The sequence below is a fragment of the Pundamilia nyererei genome, unplaced genomic scaffold (genome assembly GCF_000239375.1).
Source record: "Pundamilia nyererei isolate P.nyererei 1_Seehausen unplaced genomic scaffold, PunNye1.0 scaffold00024, whole genome shotgun sequence".
In the NCBI taxonomy this organism is placed as follows: domain Eukaryota; kingdom Metazoa; phylum Chordata; class Actinopteri; order Cichliformes; family Cichlidae; genus Pundamilia; species Pundamilia nyererei.
In genome coordinates this window covers 908,651-926,741 of record NW_005187425.1, presented here as the reverse complement: position 1 = coordinate 926,741, position 18,091 = coordinate 908,651, and the positions used below count along the sequence as shown (strand labels likewise).

The following is an 18,091-nucleotide window of genomic DNA, read 5'->3' as shown; positions in this document are numbered from 1 at the left end:
ACTCTCCACCATTTGACCTTTGAACTGAAGAAGCTTCTCGGATGAGAGGTGAAACATCTTCAACTAACTTAATGAAGTCCAGACGCTTTTCTTTGCAAGCTCCTTTGATTCCATCAGCATGCAACTTTTCACAAAACATTCACTATCAAAGGATCAAAGACTCATGTGTACAGTGTAACCAAAATGTTTTCTTAATATGTGTCTAATATATGAAGTGGTGTAATTCTGATAAAAAAACAAAACCAATTCTTTAGCTGTGAGTTAGATAAATGTAGCTGATGTTGGCACATGGGTGTGAGTTTGACTCTACAAGCCATTCATTCTCTTTTTCACCAGTTCTTCTCAAAAACCCACCCTGAAGAGCTCAGAGCGTGGTTGGTGGATAGTTACTATGACGATACGGTCTCTCCTGGCCAGCTCTGCCAACAGCACTACAATCTGATTGGCGGTCATGCTGTCCAGACCAGTGGTCGGCTCATCCAATAGGATCACCCCTGCAACGACAGCATCCCAATGACATCACTGCTGTCACTGCAGGTTTGTCACGCAGTGAAACACTGAGAATAAGTGAAAGGCAGGACAATAACTTTTTCCTTCTAAGTAAAAACTCTCAGATGTACTTTTTATTAAGTGGCACATTGCAGGACTCTCTGTGGGGCCGACTTAACTTGCGGAGATAAGTGAGTTCTCTTTTTTTTAGTTAATTACTCTAATTAGGACAATTAAAAGATTGGCTCTTCGCATTACGAAAGCAGAGTGGAATTAGCAGATACTTTAATTGTGAGATTAATTCATTTCCTGGTTGATTGGAGAGTCACCGAATGGGAACTCCTCATTACTCTGTGTGTGACTCTGTGAGTGTGTGTGAGTGTGTTCATGGGCATTTTAATCCTGAATGAGGACTGAGACCCTCCATCCTCCCCAGAGGACTGAAGTCCTGATAAACTACACCTGGGATACACACACACACACACACACACACACACACACACACACACATACACACACACACTGAAGTGGGCTTCTGCTCATTCCCCTTGCGGTGTGATAACCCAGTCCTTTATTACTCTTCTCCATCTCTCCCTTTTCTCTGTCTCTTCTGTCTCACTTAGATCCTTTTGTTTTTCTCCAGTGTGGACTTCAAAACTCTTCTGGGGAGAGACAGGTTATGTGGTGAACTTTCCACTGTTCTCATGCGTCTGATCCTTCTGCCTCCCTCTGCTGCATTCTCCCACAGTCGTGGGAAAAAAGAAAGTTTTCACGGGACTATATGCAGTCCTGTTTTGGCAGTTTGCTAGTCTGACAAACAAGCAGCAGCAAATCTACAACAGAATGACTGAAAAAGAAAATAATCAAGGTGGTGCAATGGCCCAGTCAAAGTTCAGACACAACCTCATTGAAACTTTCTTTTTCACGACTCCACCAAAGACATATTTTGAAACATTTTATAAAAGCATGTTATGTATAATCCTTTTCTTTTATCTGCCAAAGTCTTTGAAAATCACTTCTAATCCCTCTTATTATCTATTTTACATCTATTAAAAGTGAAGATTTGAGTGATTATTAATGACTTTTACTCTGCGTCACCTCATTATTTTGATTTAAACCGACAGCAAATGTTTGCTTTGGAGGAAATAGGTTGGCCAGAGATGAACTTGTGTAAATCTCCTCAGGTGTATCTGAGGTGCACTGGTACTCACTTGGGTCCTGAAGTAACTGACTGGCAATGGAGACCCTTCGGCGCTCACCCCCGGAGATCCCAGGGAAAACCTGACCTCCAATAACACTGTGGGCCACGTGACTAAGGCTCAGCTCAGCCATCACTGCTGACACCTACATGGGAGCCAGAGGTCAAGGTTCAGGTGAGACAAGAGTTACAACTATTAGCAAATCTACTAAAAAAGGGCCTGCAGGAGATATCATACATTGATCAGCTAAAACTTTGGAATAAAATCCCCTCATTATTATGAAAAGATTTGCTGTGAACTCTTTAGATAATCACCCTGCTCATGGGAACAATACTAAGAAATTTGCTCAGGGGTTTGAGTCTGACCCCAGCAACAATCTACACAGTCTAAAAAAATAATGTTCAAAAGAACAAGAAAGAAAAAACTAGAAGCAACCAGCACCAGAAAAAAACTCATCTTGTTTCCACTTTAAACTTACAGGATCCAAAGGACCCACTGCTGGTGCCAAGCACCACATGAGCTTCATTAGACCTTGATGAGTGTATTTGATAGCTCCACAAGATTAGGAGAAGCAATATTTTCCTGTTTTTACAGTTTGGAAATATTTCAGAGCGAGGGACTCAAACAAAATATTAGGCTGAGAACAACTGACCTGCCGTTCTTAAATGTCAGGTCAGGTACTCTTTTTTTAAAAATGGGCATTTGCAGCATTTATGTGCTGTAAGCAAAGAGATCTGTAACAAATTGTAACACATTCTCAGTCATCTTGATGCTGCACATGACTCTCTGTGAAGCAATAACTCAGCCATACTTAACTAACCTAAAATATAAAACAACACAGCAATGCACCTTCTAAGATTAAGCTGATCATACAAATAAGCACTGAAACTGTTTGTGTGCTGACATCTTAGTGGATGCTGATATCCATCAGCCTGTAATTTATTTATTTATTTATTTTTTGGGATATGTTCTGTAGCAGGCAGAGATGCCAGGTTTAAGAAAATAATGAAAGAAATGCCCAGACGCAGCTCTAAAGTCACCTTTTTCTTGATAGCTTCAGCCGAGCGTTTCCGCAGGGCCAGCTGAGCTGTGTAGGTCAGAGTCTCCTCCACTGTCAGATAACTCAGCAAGTTATCGCTCTGGAAAAGAATGGCAGAAAGAGAAAACAGGGCATTAACAGAAAAGAAACTAGACACAAAAAAACACTGTAAATTGTGATTTGGCAGCCTTAAAACTAGAAACTACCACCTCTATTCCTCAAGGAGATGGATTAAGAAAACATCTCAGTATTTCTCTTGAGTGGTCATCAGTAAACAAATGGAAGTATATGTTTGGACTGGATACTTTTATGTCACACTCTCTCCATCTATAGCATCTTTGTAGCACATCCCCGTACAGTGAGCATATATCCTCACAAACGTCTATGTTCATATATGCCAGTGCGACCCATCTGTAATATACCTTTGCCTCAGATGTGTGCACACGCACAGGCACAGGCGCATGACTTAAACCAGCTGAACCTGCTGCCTGCTTCAATTAACACATGGCGCCTCCCAATCCCACTTCTCCTTATTCTCTCATCTGAATGACTTTAATATGAGGAGCTCATATCACCTCCTCATCTACAGCTTAGCGGCGGAAGTTAATGACGAGGCTTAGAGAGCAGAAGGGGGAGCTATCAGCTAGAGGGGAGAGATGATTTGAAAAGAAGCAAGGCTGGTTTTAAACCAGTGTTTTTAATTCAGGCTTTGGATACACTTGAGCACCTCTCATTGCGAGATTACATATATGAGGAGGCTATCAGGGGTCTTAAGTTAATTTCATACGGAGGCCAGGGCAGCTTTTCAGGAGTTACTGCAGAATGTTCATTGAGTTTGTGGCGGTTTGTACAACCACAGGCAAAACTAAATACATACAGGCTATGTGCATGAGGCCAGCTGCAGTTGAAACTGTAGTGGAAAGTTTAATGAGTGTTTGTGTGAACTACAGGAAAGTGAAATGTGCATGAACTTATTTGCTAATTACTTTAAACTCTGTTCAGTCTCCCATTAATCATTTGTCTAACACGTCCACTGCTGGGTTTCAACTTCTGTTAAGTGACAATTGTGACAATTCTGAATTGGGAATAAATTTTCCTTTATTAGAAGTCATGTAATTTCAACTGCTTTGACTTTTTGTTTGTTATCCATCTGATTGTTAGCAGGATTGCTCAAAATTTAAAAGATGGGATTGGGCCCATCTTTTAAATTTCATTTGGGTTTCAATCCATGAATTCTTTACCATTGTGAAGGTATGTCTTACTACTATGCACACACTGACACTCTAATGGATGTACTGGAGTCAGTTTGGGGTTCAGTATCTGTAATGTTTGGTGAATGCCTGTGGACCCTCTTTTGACTTGTGTAGATGTAGCTGGAAATTATTGTATTTATTTTTTTGTGAAAAAAAAAATGTTTAGAGGCTTTTTGGACGTTACTAAGGATTCAGTTTGTCAAACTGATATTTTATTTTAGCCTTACCCTTGCCATCCACTCGTGTGAAGCGGTCACTAGCTAGCATGCACATCTGAGGGTGTGCGAGAGTATGCAACTTAATAAATGTAATATTAATTAATAATAAACTTGAACAGTAATAGAGGAAGTTTTTTGTTGAACCGTTGATCACTCAGGTGTGCAGTGATTTTAAACCAGGGTTCAGTATTTACACAATGACGCTTTGGCCAAATATTGAACGTGAGGATCCAGTGATCGAACCACTCGAACTCCTGACCCCCAAAAAACTGATGTTGTGAAAGGATTAGAATCCGAAATTTGAACAAAGTATGGAGGTCATGCAGTCTTAGATCGCTTTTCTTTTGTTTCTGTGTATATTATTACCATTTAAATGTGCTTTTTATGCAGCTGTTTAACATTACACAGTAAATTGTTTATAAATGTACATGTTTTTTGTAATAAAGAAAAAGAAAAGCATATGACGAGTTTAAAAATGTCAAAATTGATATGGTAGTTAAGGATATTAAGCAACCCAAGGGTTTTATTAACTTAAACAGAGAAACAATTTTCTTATAAGTGTAAATAAAAGTCTGTTAATTTAACTTAAACACAATTGTTGTGTTATTTTAACATTTATTGTATGTAATTTATGTAATTTATGTAATACCTATATGTAACCTAATAGTTATTAACACATAATATTTTATATGTTTATAATATTAACACATATAACACTATGTAATATTAACATTAATATTACTTTTAATTATTTATGAATGTTTATTATATCAATATTGTATCTATAGAAATGCAATTCTGGGATAATAAGTAATAGCTATGAGTTAAATCTTGATGTGTGGACGTTTCTTTGTCTTACTTGCAGCACATAGGAGAAGCAGTCCTGATACTGCTCTTGCTTCAGTTTTCTACCATTAACGAAGACTTCTCCCAGCAGCGTGCCCTGGTTCCCAATCCGCCCTGAGATGGCATCCAGCAATGTGGTTTTTCCTGAGCCTTTATTATGAAAAGTGCAGATAAAGACACATATGCATAAAACACTCATGATTTAACTGATTTTTAACGCTTCCTGATAAAAAAATGTTGTATTTCTTTTTCACTTTAAACATTTGGCTCTTGCATTGAACTGAACCTCGAACCTGAGTTGCCCAGTATGCCCATGATCTGCCCACTGTCAACATGAAAGGAGACATCATTCAGGATCTGACGAGTCCATCGTTTCCTGTAGGAGGGTAAGTCCCACCACGGACCCACACGTTCACTGTGAAACACATGTATATATGCACACACGCTTAAGGACAAGGACAGTATTTTTGATATTAGTATTTTATTTTTTTCAACACGATGTCTATCTCGGCTGTGGGAAGAATCAGCTCTTTATGAACAATCAGATAATCAGACAATCACAGTCAAGTAATAATGAGTAAATTAAGTTAAATTCTCTGAGTCTGTTTTTGAGTTACTCGTGTTGGTTGTCAGCAGCACTTACCTGACTGTGTAGGAGATCTTTCTGACACTTAGAGAACAGGTGGGCTCTGATTGCTCCTCTCTGCTGTCTCTCCACACATCTTTCTTCACCTCCGCCACAAACCTGAAGGACTCTTTTACTTTCCCGTTCTGCGGCTCCTCCGTCTGCATTGAATAAAATCTGTTCATGTCTCCTCCAGGTCTGTGTCAAATCTGTTTCACATCAGATTGTTCATATTGTTTCAGTCCCAGACTTTGTCTTCTGCGCCTGTTGCCTGCACACAGCAGAAATGCGAGATCAGTAGTGACTCTCTGGAAGCGTGAGCGCAGCAAATGTCATGTTATCTCAGAGAACTTTGATCAAAGGTTGTATAATGAAGACAAAAAGCACACATGCTAAGTCAGTTCACAGCCCTTCAGTCTGGACTCAATCCTCGTATTGTCGGCTGCGTCCCAAAAAAGCTGTGACTGACAGGATAAAGCAGAGGGCGAACTGACATGACATGAACTCGGATGCTTCAAGAAGAAAGAATTGTGAACTAGAAGGGAGAAGATCTTCAGGAGGACGTGAACAACTGGAGACACAAAGCAGCAGACAGAGAGGAAAATAAAGACCCTAACAGAAGAGGAAAAGAGGAGTATTGACCTCTCTAACCTGCAAATTTTAACCATGGACAATGGCAGTGACCTTATACACACAAACGACTACTCACAGGTCTGTCAGGTCAAAATATGCAAATCTTAGCTCTCCTAAAGAAAATGACCAATCCAGGTCTTAACTTTGTGCTGTTTTATTTTATTTATAGCCCTACCAGCCATTAAACTCCTCTCTTTGACTGAGTATAACATGGGATTTTATTAACTAATCTGAAGTAACCTAAATCAATTTATGATCACTAGTGTGCTCAACCAGTACTAGAAACTTTACTTTACGTGGGTTTTTTTGTTTTTTCTTAAAAAAAACCAAACTTATTTATAATCTTGAAGAACAGAATTTGATTGATTTCCTAATATATCATTTTAACATTTTGCTGAAAAACTGGAATTTTTCCCTGAATGCACTTAAGTGCAAATTAATTTAGAAAAAAACTGTAATTTCAAATAGGAAATGTTGAATTGGATAATTGGTTGGAAAAATACATGGATGGATAGATGGTTTAGCAAGCTCTGTTTTTCTCCTATGTCAGTTTCTGCATCTGGCATGTTCTGGTTGCAACGGCGGGATCAGCAGTGACAACATTTCCAAACTCTATGATGCATTTTGTCGAGATAAATATCCTTAAAAATGCGACCAGAATGCTCTGAAATCTGGATGTTTATGCAATGAGAACCCAAATGAACCATTTAACGTTATTTGTAAAATTATTTAACTCATTAAGTCCAGAGTAGACTGCTTCAGTACATGAAGTCTGGTAGGCACTAAGGTCACGATCACACCTGGTACCTTTTGCCTTTCCTGGTGTCATTACACTGGCTTCCTGTTCAGTTATTATTGCTTAGCTATAACATGTCCACTGCTGGGTTTTGTTTACTCAAGCATAAAAAAATGTTTTTCTATCAAATGGCCAGAAATGCATAAACTTCTGTTAAGAAGGCAACGCAGACTCACTGCTTAAATATGCTAACCCCAGCAAACCCAAGTTGTTTGCTTGCCAGCAGCTTTTACCAGTTTCAGACCAAGCTTTCCCAGTTACAGCACTGAAATCCAGGTCCTTTTTCCTTCCAGTGTTCAAATCAGGATTTGTAACATATTTTTGATCGTGCCCAGTTAAGTGTCTCATTAATTTATACATTCAGTAAAATATCAAATTATTTTTCACTCATTTGTTTAATGGCTTAATTTGGTTGTAAATGTATTAATTGCGTTCTTTGTTTTATTACGTTCACGACTCACATTTTCACATCTATCTGATGTCCGACCTCGTTTTGCTATACAATGAAAAAAAAATCAGTAAAAAAAACCAAATATGTATTTGTTTTTTTCAGCCAGTACATTATTATTTTATAGAAGCTTCCATGAGTGATAAATGATCAAATTTGATGTGTGGCTAAAAAAGTCGTTAATTTTAAAACAGAACTGTATGTTATAATCTACACCATGTAAACTAGATTAAGTGGCAGGATGCTGTTAATCTCAATTTGAACATTTGTATTTTTTTTCTTCTGCAACTGAACTATTGGGTTTATTTGAAATTGGACTCTGGTCACACAGGCAGATATTTGCACATACAGTACAAACAGACACACGCAGGTAGACAATCAAACACACAAGTTAATGCGTGTAACAATTTTTTTCCATAAAAGACTAAATGACAAAAGACAAAATCACATTTTCTAATCACATCCAACTAACGTGTGGCCACAGGTTTATTATCTACTGTACTGTTTGTTGTTACTAACTAAACCCAATTTTGTGGTGTAAAATCAGCAAATCTGTAATTCTGATTTGAAACTTTGAAATAAGAACATCTTGTTTCTCATAGTTTTTAAGGTATATATAGGTCTATATATAAAAAAACATTTAGTACATGTATCCTGGTCTGTATGAAACTTATTGACTTGCTTGCTTCGCATTAACAGCATCAAGACAGAGAGTTATTCTCATCTGAGGAGGACAGCAGTCTCTACTTCACCTACAGTGGAGGCTGCAATGTGCTGGAGGTCAAAAACCTTTGCTATGAGGTAACTATAGGTCACCTGCTCTTATCTTACATGAGTTTTCTCAAGCTCCTGACTGGTTCATGTGTATACATGCTGCAGGTGTTCATCGTGTACATGTGTTTATGTTCACAGGTGGATACAGCAGCTCAGATCCCGTGGTACGAGAGGCTGTCAGAGTTCAAAATGCCGTGGGAAATTAAAGGAAATAAGCAGACAGCCATCAACAAGCTGAGCCTCACTGTCCACAGCGGACAGATGCTGGCCCTTATTGGCAGCTCAGGTGATGCACAAAGATTTGAAGTATTGCTTTATTAAATAAAGTAATAGATATGCTTTGTTCCACCAGAACAGTAAAGAAAAAACTGCATTTTCTTGAAGAATAAATGTGTGTTAAGTAAAAATAAGTAGAAAATCTGCTAATTTGGAAGACTCATAGATGCATTCCTCCGGTTCTATATTGCTTATGGTTTGTTTTTTTGAACATAAGCAAAGATGAGAATGTCTTAAATTCAATATGTTTTCAGGTTGTGGTAAAACGTCTCTGCTGGACATAATAACTTGTCGGGATGAAGGAGGCATCATGAAGTCCGGTGAGATTCTAATTAATGGGAAGCACAACACGCCCCAGCTCGTCAAGAAAAGCATCGCTCACGTCCGCCAAGACGATCGGCTTCTTCCTCACCTCACCGTCCGAGAGACTCTCTCCTTTGTTGCCAAACTGAGGTTGCCCACTCACTTCACACAGGCTCAAAGGGACCAGAGGGTAAGATTAAGACTGGTCAATAAATGGGACTCAAACTATTTCCATAACAGTATTTGCATGATTGTTTGGACTGGGAGGTTCTTGTTTATCCATTTTATAATAGAGCCGTTGTCAGCATGTTTATCACATTCTCGTTAAGGCATGCCCTTTTAAACTCTTCAGAGTTTTTGTTGAACAAACACGTGTTAAATGATAAGAATGCTTGTATGTGTCCAGATAACAATGACTAACAGTGTCTCTGGTCGCTGTCTGTCACAGGTGGATGATGTTATCGCAGAGCTGCGGTTGCGGCAGTGTGCACACACCAGGGTGGGAAACAACTACATCAGGGGGGTTTCTGGTGGAGAGAGGAGGAGAGTCAGCATAGCTGTCCAGCTTCTCTGGAACCCCGGTGAGCGATATTAACACAGAGATTAATTAATGTGGTCCCCTGAACTGTCATTTATGTTGTTAAGACAGGGCAATGACTCAAACTGAAGTCCCAATCCAAGCAGCAGCTTTTATATATGGCACACTATTTTAATTGTGTCCTCTACAAGCCACTTTGCAACCCACCTCCAGTGCCTCCTTTCCATTTAGCATCTGACTGTAATCAGTGTCATATATGTTGTCTTTATTGCAACTTCTAAAGTTACTATAGATATAACATTTTTAACCTTTGTGTTTATGCGAGTTTTAAATGTTTCAGCTCTAAACAGGGTATTTCATACCATTTCTGAACATCTATAAACTACTGAGAAGTGACACGAGTGTAACACTTCTTCCTGTGAATAACAAACACATTTGACTAATTACTGACTTTAACAATCATGATTCCTCTGTTATTTTCGAGCTCATACTGTTAAGATCTGTTATATAAAGAACAGGGTTTATCAGAGGTGATAGATTGGTCTATTTCCCCTCTCAGGTATTTTGATCCTGGATGAACCCACATCCGGTTTAGACAGCTTTACCGCTCATAACTTGGTGATCACACTGTCCCGTCTGGCTCGGGGAAATCGTCTGGTCCTGCTTTCAGTCCACCAGCCTCGATCAGATATCTTTCAGCTCTTCGACCTCGTCGTCCTGATGTCTTCAGGTTCAGCTGTTTACTGCGGTGCAGCTCGTGAGATGGTGCCTTACTTCACTGCTCTGGGACACCCCTGCCCACGATACTGCAACCCCTCTGACTACTATGGTTAGTAAGTGTGTCAAAAGAGAATTAAGATGTGCTTCTTCCCAGCATGCAATAACATCTTCTTACCAACCCCATGCTCACTGGTAACTTAAGGAAAGCTGGGACCCAACAATTTACCACTAATTTTGCAAAAGAAGCATTTGTTTTCATCTTAATGATAAATACTACATCTCTTTGTGTTTTTCATTCTTTTAAACCTATTTAAGCCTCATGTTGTTGGTGTCCTGTGTCCTTTATGTGTGTGTGTGTGTGTGTGTGTGTGTGTGTGTGTGTGTGTGTGTGTGTGTGTGTGTGTGTGTGTGTGTGTGCATGTGTATCCAGTTGATCTGATCAGTATAGACCGGCGCAGTCCAGAGCGAGAAGCCGAGTGTTTGGAGAGGGCCAGAGTTCTGGCTGAGCAGTTCATGGAAAAGGTTCGTGATACTGACGACCACATGTGGAAAGCCGCTGGGACTGATGTAGCGCAAACCGACAGGTGATCATGTTTTTGTGTGAAAGTTTGGCTTTTTTAAAATTTTATTTAAACAGTAAGTAGTGATAATGAACCAGCATTTTTCTAATAAAGCATAAGATTTTCTGTATTTTTTGTAAGAAATAACACCACAATATCTCTGCTTACAGCTTTCCATATATAGGGATTTACTGTTTTTTGTGATTACCTGTTGTAGATGCTTAAAAATCCTTTATGGTCATGCTTAAGCTGTGGACCAAACCTTTAAAACCCAGACTAACCCATCCATTACTCTTTTTTCCCCCACACAGCAGCCCTCAGCAGCCAAGCAGGAGAAAAGAAGATGAAGTAATAACTATTTCCAGGCATGAAAACAGACTGCCAGGCAAACTACACCAGTTTAACACCCTCATCAAGTACGAGCATGAATGTTTTGGAGCACTCAAATCTATGTGACTGAATATGAACACTGACCTCTCTCCTCTTGTTCATCAGGCGTCACATGTATAATGACTTCAGAGACCTGGTCACCCTATTAGTTCACGGCTTCGAGGCCCTCCTCATGTCGCTGCTGGTCGGCTCTCTCTACTACGGGGCAGGAGAAACCCGCCTGTCCATTCAGGACACCGTGTCTCTTCTCTACATGATCGGAGCTCTCACCCCATTTGCTGTGGTGCTGGACGTCATAGCTAAATGTGAGTTATAAAGCAGTTTGAAAGGATAAAGCCAGTAATAAGTGTCACTGAGGTTGTGTTTTGATTTCTCTATGCATTTACTTTAAATTATTTAAGTGTTTTATGTTATAAATGTTCACATGTAATAAGTATCATAAAAAAATTATCTGTTTAAAATAAAGCAAAAATCACTGAAGGCATTTCAAGTTGTGACCTCTGCATTTGCAGTCATTTGCAGATGTCCACAATTTCATTGTACATGCGCAATGACGAAAGGGCTATTCTATTCTATTCTATTCTATTCTTTGAATTAATGATGAACACTTTAACAGAGCAGGTAAAGGTAGGATGGTTCAGAATGGAAAGATTATCAGAGTTATCAGACAGATTTGTGTTCTTTAACCCTGAACTTTATGACATCCAGCCACATGTACAGTGTAGAGGTGTCTAGCCATAACCATAAAAAGTCAAGTTTAATTCAGGTCAAGGTCAGAAGACACCAAAAGATAGAAAAATGATGCCAGGCTCACTTAGAATTAAATACTGCGACTCTAAGTGCAGAGAGAAAATTTTAAAAAATCTCTGAAACTGCATTTTATCCAGTATCATAACATTTATGTAGAGAGACATTGTGCTATATATTCATGTCCTAACCTAATACAACTCTTTGACATCTTAGTTTTTAAGAAAAAAGCAAACTGCCTGGCTGAGGCTAAATACAGCTCATGAAGCTGATCCTACTGCATGTATTGTGAACTGAGTGTCGTTAGACTGAATGCTCTCTGCAGGTCACACAGAGAGAGCCATGCTTTACCACGAGCTGCAGGACGGCATGTACTCTGTGACCTCTTACTTCTTTGCCAAGGTAAAGTCCAGTGATAAAACTGAATCTCCAGCAGGGGCCAGTCTTGTTCCATGCTGGAGTCACTGTATGCTGAATAGTACTACAAGTATGTTTTATGCATTCTTGACTGTCGTGTATTTTTGAATATATGCTTTTTCTCCATTTTCAGGTTTTGGGGGAGTTACCAGAACACTGTGTGTTCACATTAGTCTATGGTCTGCCCATCTATTGGCTGGCAGGACTTAACAAGGCGCCAGACCGTTTCCTTCTGAACTTCTTGTTAGTGTGGCTCATGGTTTACTGCAGCCGGGCCATGGCTCTGTTTGTAGCTGCTTTGCTTCCCACCCTGCAGACTTCTGCCTTCATGGGCAATTCTTTGTTCACCGTCTTCTACTTGACTGCAGGCTATGTTATCAACCTGGAGAATTTGTGGCTTGGTGAGGAATTATTTGTGTTATAAACCATAAACAGCAGGCGACAGCTTCGGAAAGAAAAATGAGCTGGTCAGCATTTAATGTTTGTTCATGTTTTTTGTCTCCACAGTGGCATCATGGCTCTCTTATGCCTCATTCATGCGCTGGGGTTTTGAGGGCATGCTGCAGGTGCAGTTCAGAGGCAACGAGTATTCCGTCACCATTGCAAACATGTCTATCAATGTTGATGGCATACACGTGAGTTAAACACTATCATTTCAACTCAAGTTATGATTTGTTTACACATTACTGTTAGGTTTGCTATTATCTGTACAGATATTAAATCTTTAAGATTTATAGGACTAAACAAATCAGACCATAAGAGAGTTATCAGGACTATTAATGTTTTTAAGGACCTGCTAATTCTTACTTTAATGGACAAATCCATTTGATGAACATTTTTCTCCTCTAATCCTTTCTGTATGTCATTCAGGTCGTGGAGGCCCTGCACATGAACCAGTACCCGCTGTACTCTTGCTACTTGGTCCTACTTGGAGTCTGTCTGGGCTTCATGGTGCTCTATTTCCTGTCCCTAAAATTCATCAAGCAGAAGTCCAGTCAAGACTGGTGAACAAAACTGAGAAAAACCAAACGCACTCTGACATCATCAGGGTTTTTATTTTGCATAAGTGGAAGGGAGGTTCTAGTTCGGCTGGTTTCGATACCAAACTTTCCATTTTATTCCTCTTTAGACATTTAATTCAAATGCTATAAAAGTAAAATACATGCATGATTAAAATGTTTAGATTTTTGTAATTTCAGCATCACAAACTTTACCCGTGTAATGGGAAAAATATTCATAAAATACTATATTTACTCATCTGAAATATTTCAAAATGCTGCCATCGTTTACGGTTTTAATCTGCCAACAGAAAAAGATTTACAGAAGAAAAAGTTGAGCGTGGCGATGAAACAGTTTGGAGTCGCAGTGCCGCTGCCTGCTGCTGGATGGCAGCAGAGGACTGTCGTAACATTGATTTGAAAATAATGAACTTTTCTCTCGTTCGCCCTCTTTTTCCCAGGCATGGCAGATGATTAGAGCGCTACTTTAGCAGATATCAATCTGCAGCTTTTGCTTGTTCCATTTTCGATATTCTCAGCGTTATCTTTTTTTTTGTATATGTGAAGTTATTAAGCATATTATTAAGACAGAATACTGAGCACTGAAGAAAGATGACCAAGAGAAATTTAGTAGGCCAACTCACACTCGGAAAAAACTTCTTGTGTAGACTGAATGCTATGTAAGCTGTGAGTTTTTGCACTGGTGCAAAAGCCTCTTAAATCTTTTTTCTAACGTGGTTTGAGCCCAAATTAGTAAAGTATCGTCTCAAAATGCCTCACTTCTGCGTGTTTATGTTTGGTTTGTGCACTCATCCTCAGCCTTCACATTCACTTACACGATGGAGTTCACTGGAGCTCTGCAGCTGCTTGAAAATTAAACTGGAAGTGTAATTTTTCTTTCTTTTTTTGTGTGTATCATCCTTCGCATCACGGCTATTTTGGCAACACGCAATACTCCTTTATGCAGAAATATTAGGGGGATATTAAGTTTATATATCACCATAACTTAGAAAACATGCTGGTTCACATCAGAAGTTCCTTCTGTGCCTTAATTTGTTTTCCAAATGAGCTCCGCTGACCTTAACAAACCCGCAATCTTGGGGAAAAACCAGTGAGTGTTATCTAAGGCCTGGCTCTGAGAGGGCTGCGGGCATTGCATTACATGAATATCTAGGGAATATCTGAGGCCAGCACAGAGTTCAATGTCGAGTAGAGGAGAGCTGCAGAGAGCTGGGGTTAGACAGCATAAGGTCATCTATCAGTCAAGCAAAATGTCTCCCAGATCAGATCAATGGCTACATGTCTTGCATGAAAATGTATCTACACATGCAGCTTTCTGAGCAGACTGTGTAGGATGGCATGTTTGAGCCTATTTTATTGTTTCATGGCTTCAAGACTGTCACAGGTACACTAATTGTGGGGATGCCAATCACTTGAACAAAAAAAGGAAGGGAAAAAAAACCAGGTCAGGACCCCGGTATGTGCCCTTGACCTTGCACAAGCTGGTTGTTATTGATACCTAAGCTTTCTTTTTTTTTTTTTTGCCTGTCCCATTTGGCTCTTTTGCCATCAGAATTATTGTCTAAAGGCAAAGAAAGATGCCCAACGGATTTACTTTACCAAATTGACCATCCCAGCCTTGCTGTAATGGTCCATTTGAATCACCTTTTATTGTTTATTTTATTTTCACTTGCTGAATACGGGACAGACTTGACTGGAGGAAAGAAGGGGAGAAAGAAAGAGGGAAAGAGAAACAGCTGAGAAGAGGGACGGGGGAGAAGGGCAAAAAAACCAAAAACCAACAGAACGGGCAGAGAAAAAATGCATCTATCGATCACCTGGATCACCTGCTGAGAAAGAAAAAAGAAAACAAGCAGAAGAGAACAAGAGTAATAGAATAAACAACATCACAATGATATATGGGAATATGACAGTAAATACTAAATATTAAACATTATTGTGCAGCACATAAGATCAACAGAACACAGTGTGCTTTGAGGTAGGAGCCAAAAGGGGTGTAGTTTGTGGGTGTGATCAGCCGTGTGTACACCTGTGAGCATGGACGCGCTTGTTTTTTGTTTTTTTAAAAAGGTTCCTTCATGTAATGATCTGCTTGAGGGTGTGGGGGGGCCACAGCCCCGTCCTCCAGGGCATGAAGCAGGTATGGAGGAGATCAAAACTCCAGACATCCAGAGGCCCCCAGAACACAAGAGACCAAGGAAGACCAACAGAGGGGCAGCCGCGCCACTGTTCCAGTAAGAGCTGAGGAGAGTCCCAGATGAGGGCTCACCCAGCAGCCGCGGAGCAGAAGCCAGGGGGAGTTGCAGTGACGCGCCCGTGAGCTCCGCCGGCAGCCAGCTGTGCCTGAGTGACCGACCTCCGAAGTGGCCCGAGCGAGCCCCAGGCTCCAGGCCCCGATAAGCGGCCGCCAAGGAGTGAGCCGGTGTGTACCTGGATGCCCATCCCCGGACACAAAGAACCACCAACGCACCGATGTCTGAGGGAGTCCGCCACTGGCAGGGGAAGTGGTGGTGGGGGGATACCTAAGCTTTCTTCACACACGACAATGAAAGTCTAAATTTTCTCTATGCTCACTCAAAATTCAGACTTACAGACCAGGACCTGCTAGATTGCTGAATTCACAAACATATGGTAGCTAATTATGTGCGATGGGAAAACCTGGAACATTCAGTGCACAAACACTGGAAATATAGTATGTAAGCCACACCTTAAACTTAAGACCAAAACAAGCATTTCAGTGTTTGAAATATAATTTTAATATTGCAAAAACAGTCAAACATACATTAATATATTTGCGAGCTTCAACACTTCTTTGAAAAGGACCTTTAATAACATAAATTTCCAAATTGTGTTTGTTTCTAGCCTGCCGCTGGAAATGACCTTACATAAAAAAGGAGGAAAAAGCCCAACATTAGATTAATTATGACCTTTGACTCAAAATTAGTCATATATCCATCCATTCATCTCATTTCTTCACATTTCTTCAGCTTCACATTGTTGCTTGGGTATATAGATTATAATGTAGGGTATATGACAAATACAAAACCTATTCACTCATGTGTTTTTACACATGCTTTAAAACCGGTATTGCATTTAATTATGTGTTTAACTTGTGCAGAGGCCCTCAAAAAGCTCAAGTCAGAAACTTGAGCGTTGGTGATGTAATGCACATGCAACACACGGCTCCAGTCATTTTGGAGATCCACCTGAAACATGATGAAGAATTTATAGGTTTTGTGGGTATAACTTAATTCTGTAAAGTAAAAGATGCACTACCTTGAAAACTGTTGTTCTTGAGTAAATGCATTTTGTCCCCTGAGCTGCACCCGATTAAGACATAAAACATCACCCAAGGTGGGCTGGGTATTGTGAAAATAATTTTTCTTTTAATTGCACAAAAACCTCACACACTCGGTCTGGGTTCCTACCATCGTTTATTAGGATAAATACTTCTGTACATTAGCAACATGTTCAACAGTATTGATACCGCAGTGGACAGAATCTCAGCATCCAAAAGTTACAACACTCAACATTTCAGATTGAACAACTCATATTAAAAAAAGAAAGAAAGGAAGAAAATTGTGGGATTTGCAATGAGGTATGAGGAGAGGATGATTAATCTTTATTCCTCCGCTGTCGCCTGGGCTTTGGCAGCTCTCAGCTTGTCTGCATAAAACTTAAAGGACTCCTGCAAAGAGAAAGCAAAGGCAGACCATTCAGCAACAAACATCCCAACACCTGCTCACCTGATGCAGCCTTACACCGTAAGGCGTGTTTTGTATCTCGCCTCTTTCTTAAAGTAAGCGGCACTGGAGCCCTCCTGGGTCCGTCTAAATAGTCTCCAGTCTCCAACCAGGTTGTCTCGTTTCATCTTTAAATCCCCATTAATACACAAATAAGGGATTTGTAGCACATTCCCCAAACACGCACTTCCGTTCTTTGCCTCTGTTCCTGGCTAATTAATCAGTGTTTTGATCCAGACAAAGTGTTGTGGTGGGTGTTTTTGGGAGGGGGAGAAGGTGAGAGCTTTTCTGCAGATTACGCCAGCTCCTTACAATGTACGTTTGCTTATTAATGTAGTAATTAATGCCGATAAATCGCCGTGCTCACTACAGAGAGGGAGAGGGAGATCCTGGCACGCGTTTCAAACAGTTTCGAGGGGGTCAGAGCACCCTAATTAAAAATATCTTATTTCCTCTAAAGGTTTGTCCACATGTTGGCTTATTTGGCTACATTCTGACGAAGTTCAAAGCATTTAGAAATAAAAAGAAATAAAACTGAAACATTTCTTTTTGGAAACGGGCTGCCAGAAAATGCAAACCTCTATACATTCAGAGAGGATGAAGACCAGCGTCGGGAGCTGCGCTTTTATTTGTAGAAACTTCTCAACTCTGTGACTCTTCACCTTTCCCTCTCCTTGCAACTCTCCTCCCTCTACTCTGTTTATAAAATCCAGCAATCACTTAACTACCCTGGTGTTCAGTAAATAATGTAAGAGCTTCTCTACCTTCATCCCCTCTTTCTCCTTCTATCTTCGTACTGCAGGTGAGTGATGTGAAGGTAAGGCTCCGGCCTATACCTGCCTCAAGGGGACAGCGCATCAAAAGTGCTGTGGCTGAGAGGCCTCTGTGTGTGTGTGTGTGTGTGTGTGTGTGTGTGTCCTCTGCTAAAAATAGACCCACATCAGCTTAAAAAAAATGTTCATCGTGCTGAAATGCTCAAAAACACTATGAACCCAAAAAGAAGAGTGGCTATTGCAGTGACACCATCTCCCTTACACAACTCCGTGACTCTGGGGCGC

General features: G+C 40.2%; 3 protein-coding genes across 4 annotated transcripts in view; 1 reads left to right on the top strand and 2 right to left on the bottom strand.

Annotated features, from left to right (window-relative positions):
• Positions 1 to 5,854, bottom strand: part of abcg5 (ATP-binding cassette, sub-family G (WHITE), member 5) — a 13,275-nt gene extending 7,421 nt beyond the window's left edge. Inside the window, exons 1-6 of the mRNA XM_005727508.1 lie at positions 5,688 to 5,854; positions 5,338 to 5,459; positions 5,058 to 5,194; positions 2,729 to 2,827; positions 1,701 to 1,833; positions 355 to 494 (exon numbers count right to left, since the gene is read on the bottom strand). Of these exons, the coding sequence (XP_005727565.1) occupies positions 355 to 494; positions 1,701 to 1,833; positions 2,729 to 2,827; positions 5,058 to 5,194; positions 5,338 to 5,459; positions 5,688 to 5,854 (798 nt within the window). The remainder of the gene's footprint in view (positions 1 to 354; positions 495 to 1,700; positions 1,834 to 2,728; positions 2,828 to 5,057; positions 5,195 to 5,337; positions 5,460 to 5,687) is intronic.
• A 481-nt stretch (positions 5,855 to 6,335) lies between these two features.
• abcg8 (ATP-binding cassette, sub-family G (WHITE), member 8) lies at positions 6,336 to 13,279 on the top strand. The gene is made up of 13 exons (XM_005727507.1): positions 6,336 to 6,380; positions 8,246 to 8,347; positions 8,459 to 8,606; positions 8,851 to 9,089; positions 9,348 to 9,480; positions 9,997 to 10,266; positions 10,588 to 10,741; positions 11,032 to 11,133; positions 11,213 to 11,412; positions 12,180 to 12,256; positions 12,405 to 12,672; positions 12,779 to 12,906; positions 13,142 to 13,279. The coding sequence occupies exons 1-13, from the start codon at positions 6,336 to 6,338 to the stop codon at positions 13,277 to 13,279; spliced, it is 2,004 nt and encodes a 667-aa protein (XP_005727564.1).
• Positions 13,280 to 16,705: 3,426 nt separating this feature from the next.
• Positions 16,706 to 18,091, bottom strand: part of lrpprc (leucine-rich pentatricopeptide repeat containing) — a 57,797-nt gene continuing 56,411 nt past the window's right edge. For both annotated transcript variants that reach the window (XM_005727312.2, XM_005727313.2), the window contains exon 38: positions 16,706 to 16,978. In XM_005727312.2, coding sequence (XP_005727369.1) covers positions 16,913 to 16,978 — 66 coding nt within the window. In that variant the 3' untranslated portion in view covers positions 16,706 to 16,912. The remainder of the gene's footprint in view (positions 16,979 to 18,091) is intronic.

Excerpts from the sequence above, each read along its gene's own strand:
- abcg8 (XM_005727507.1), top strand. The coding sequence starts at position 6,336 with ATGGACAATGGCAGTGACCTTATACACACAAACGACTACTCACAG. Across the intron at positions 11,134-11,212 it reads CAGTTTAACACCCTCATCAA|GCGTCACATGTATAATGACT; the intron begins GTACGAGCATGA and ends CTTGTTCATCAG. Across the intron at positions 11,413-12,179 it reads GCTGGACGTCATAGCTAAAT|GTCACACAGAGAGAGCCATG; the intron begins GTGAGTTATAAA and ends TGCTCTCTGCAG.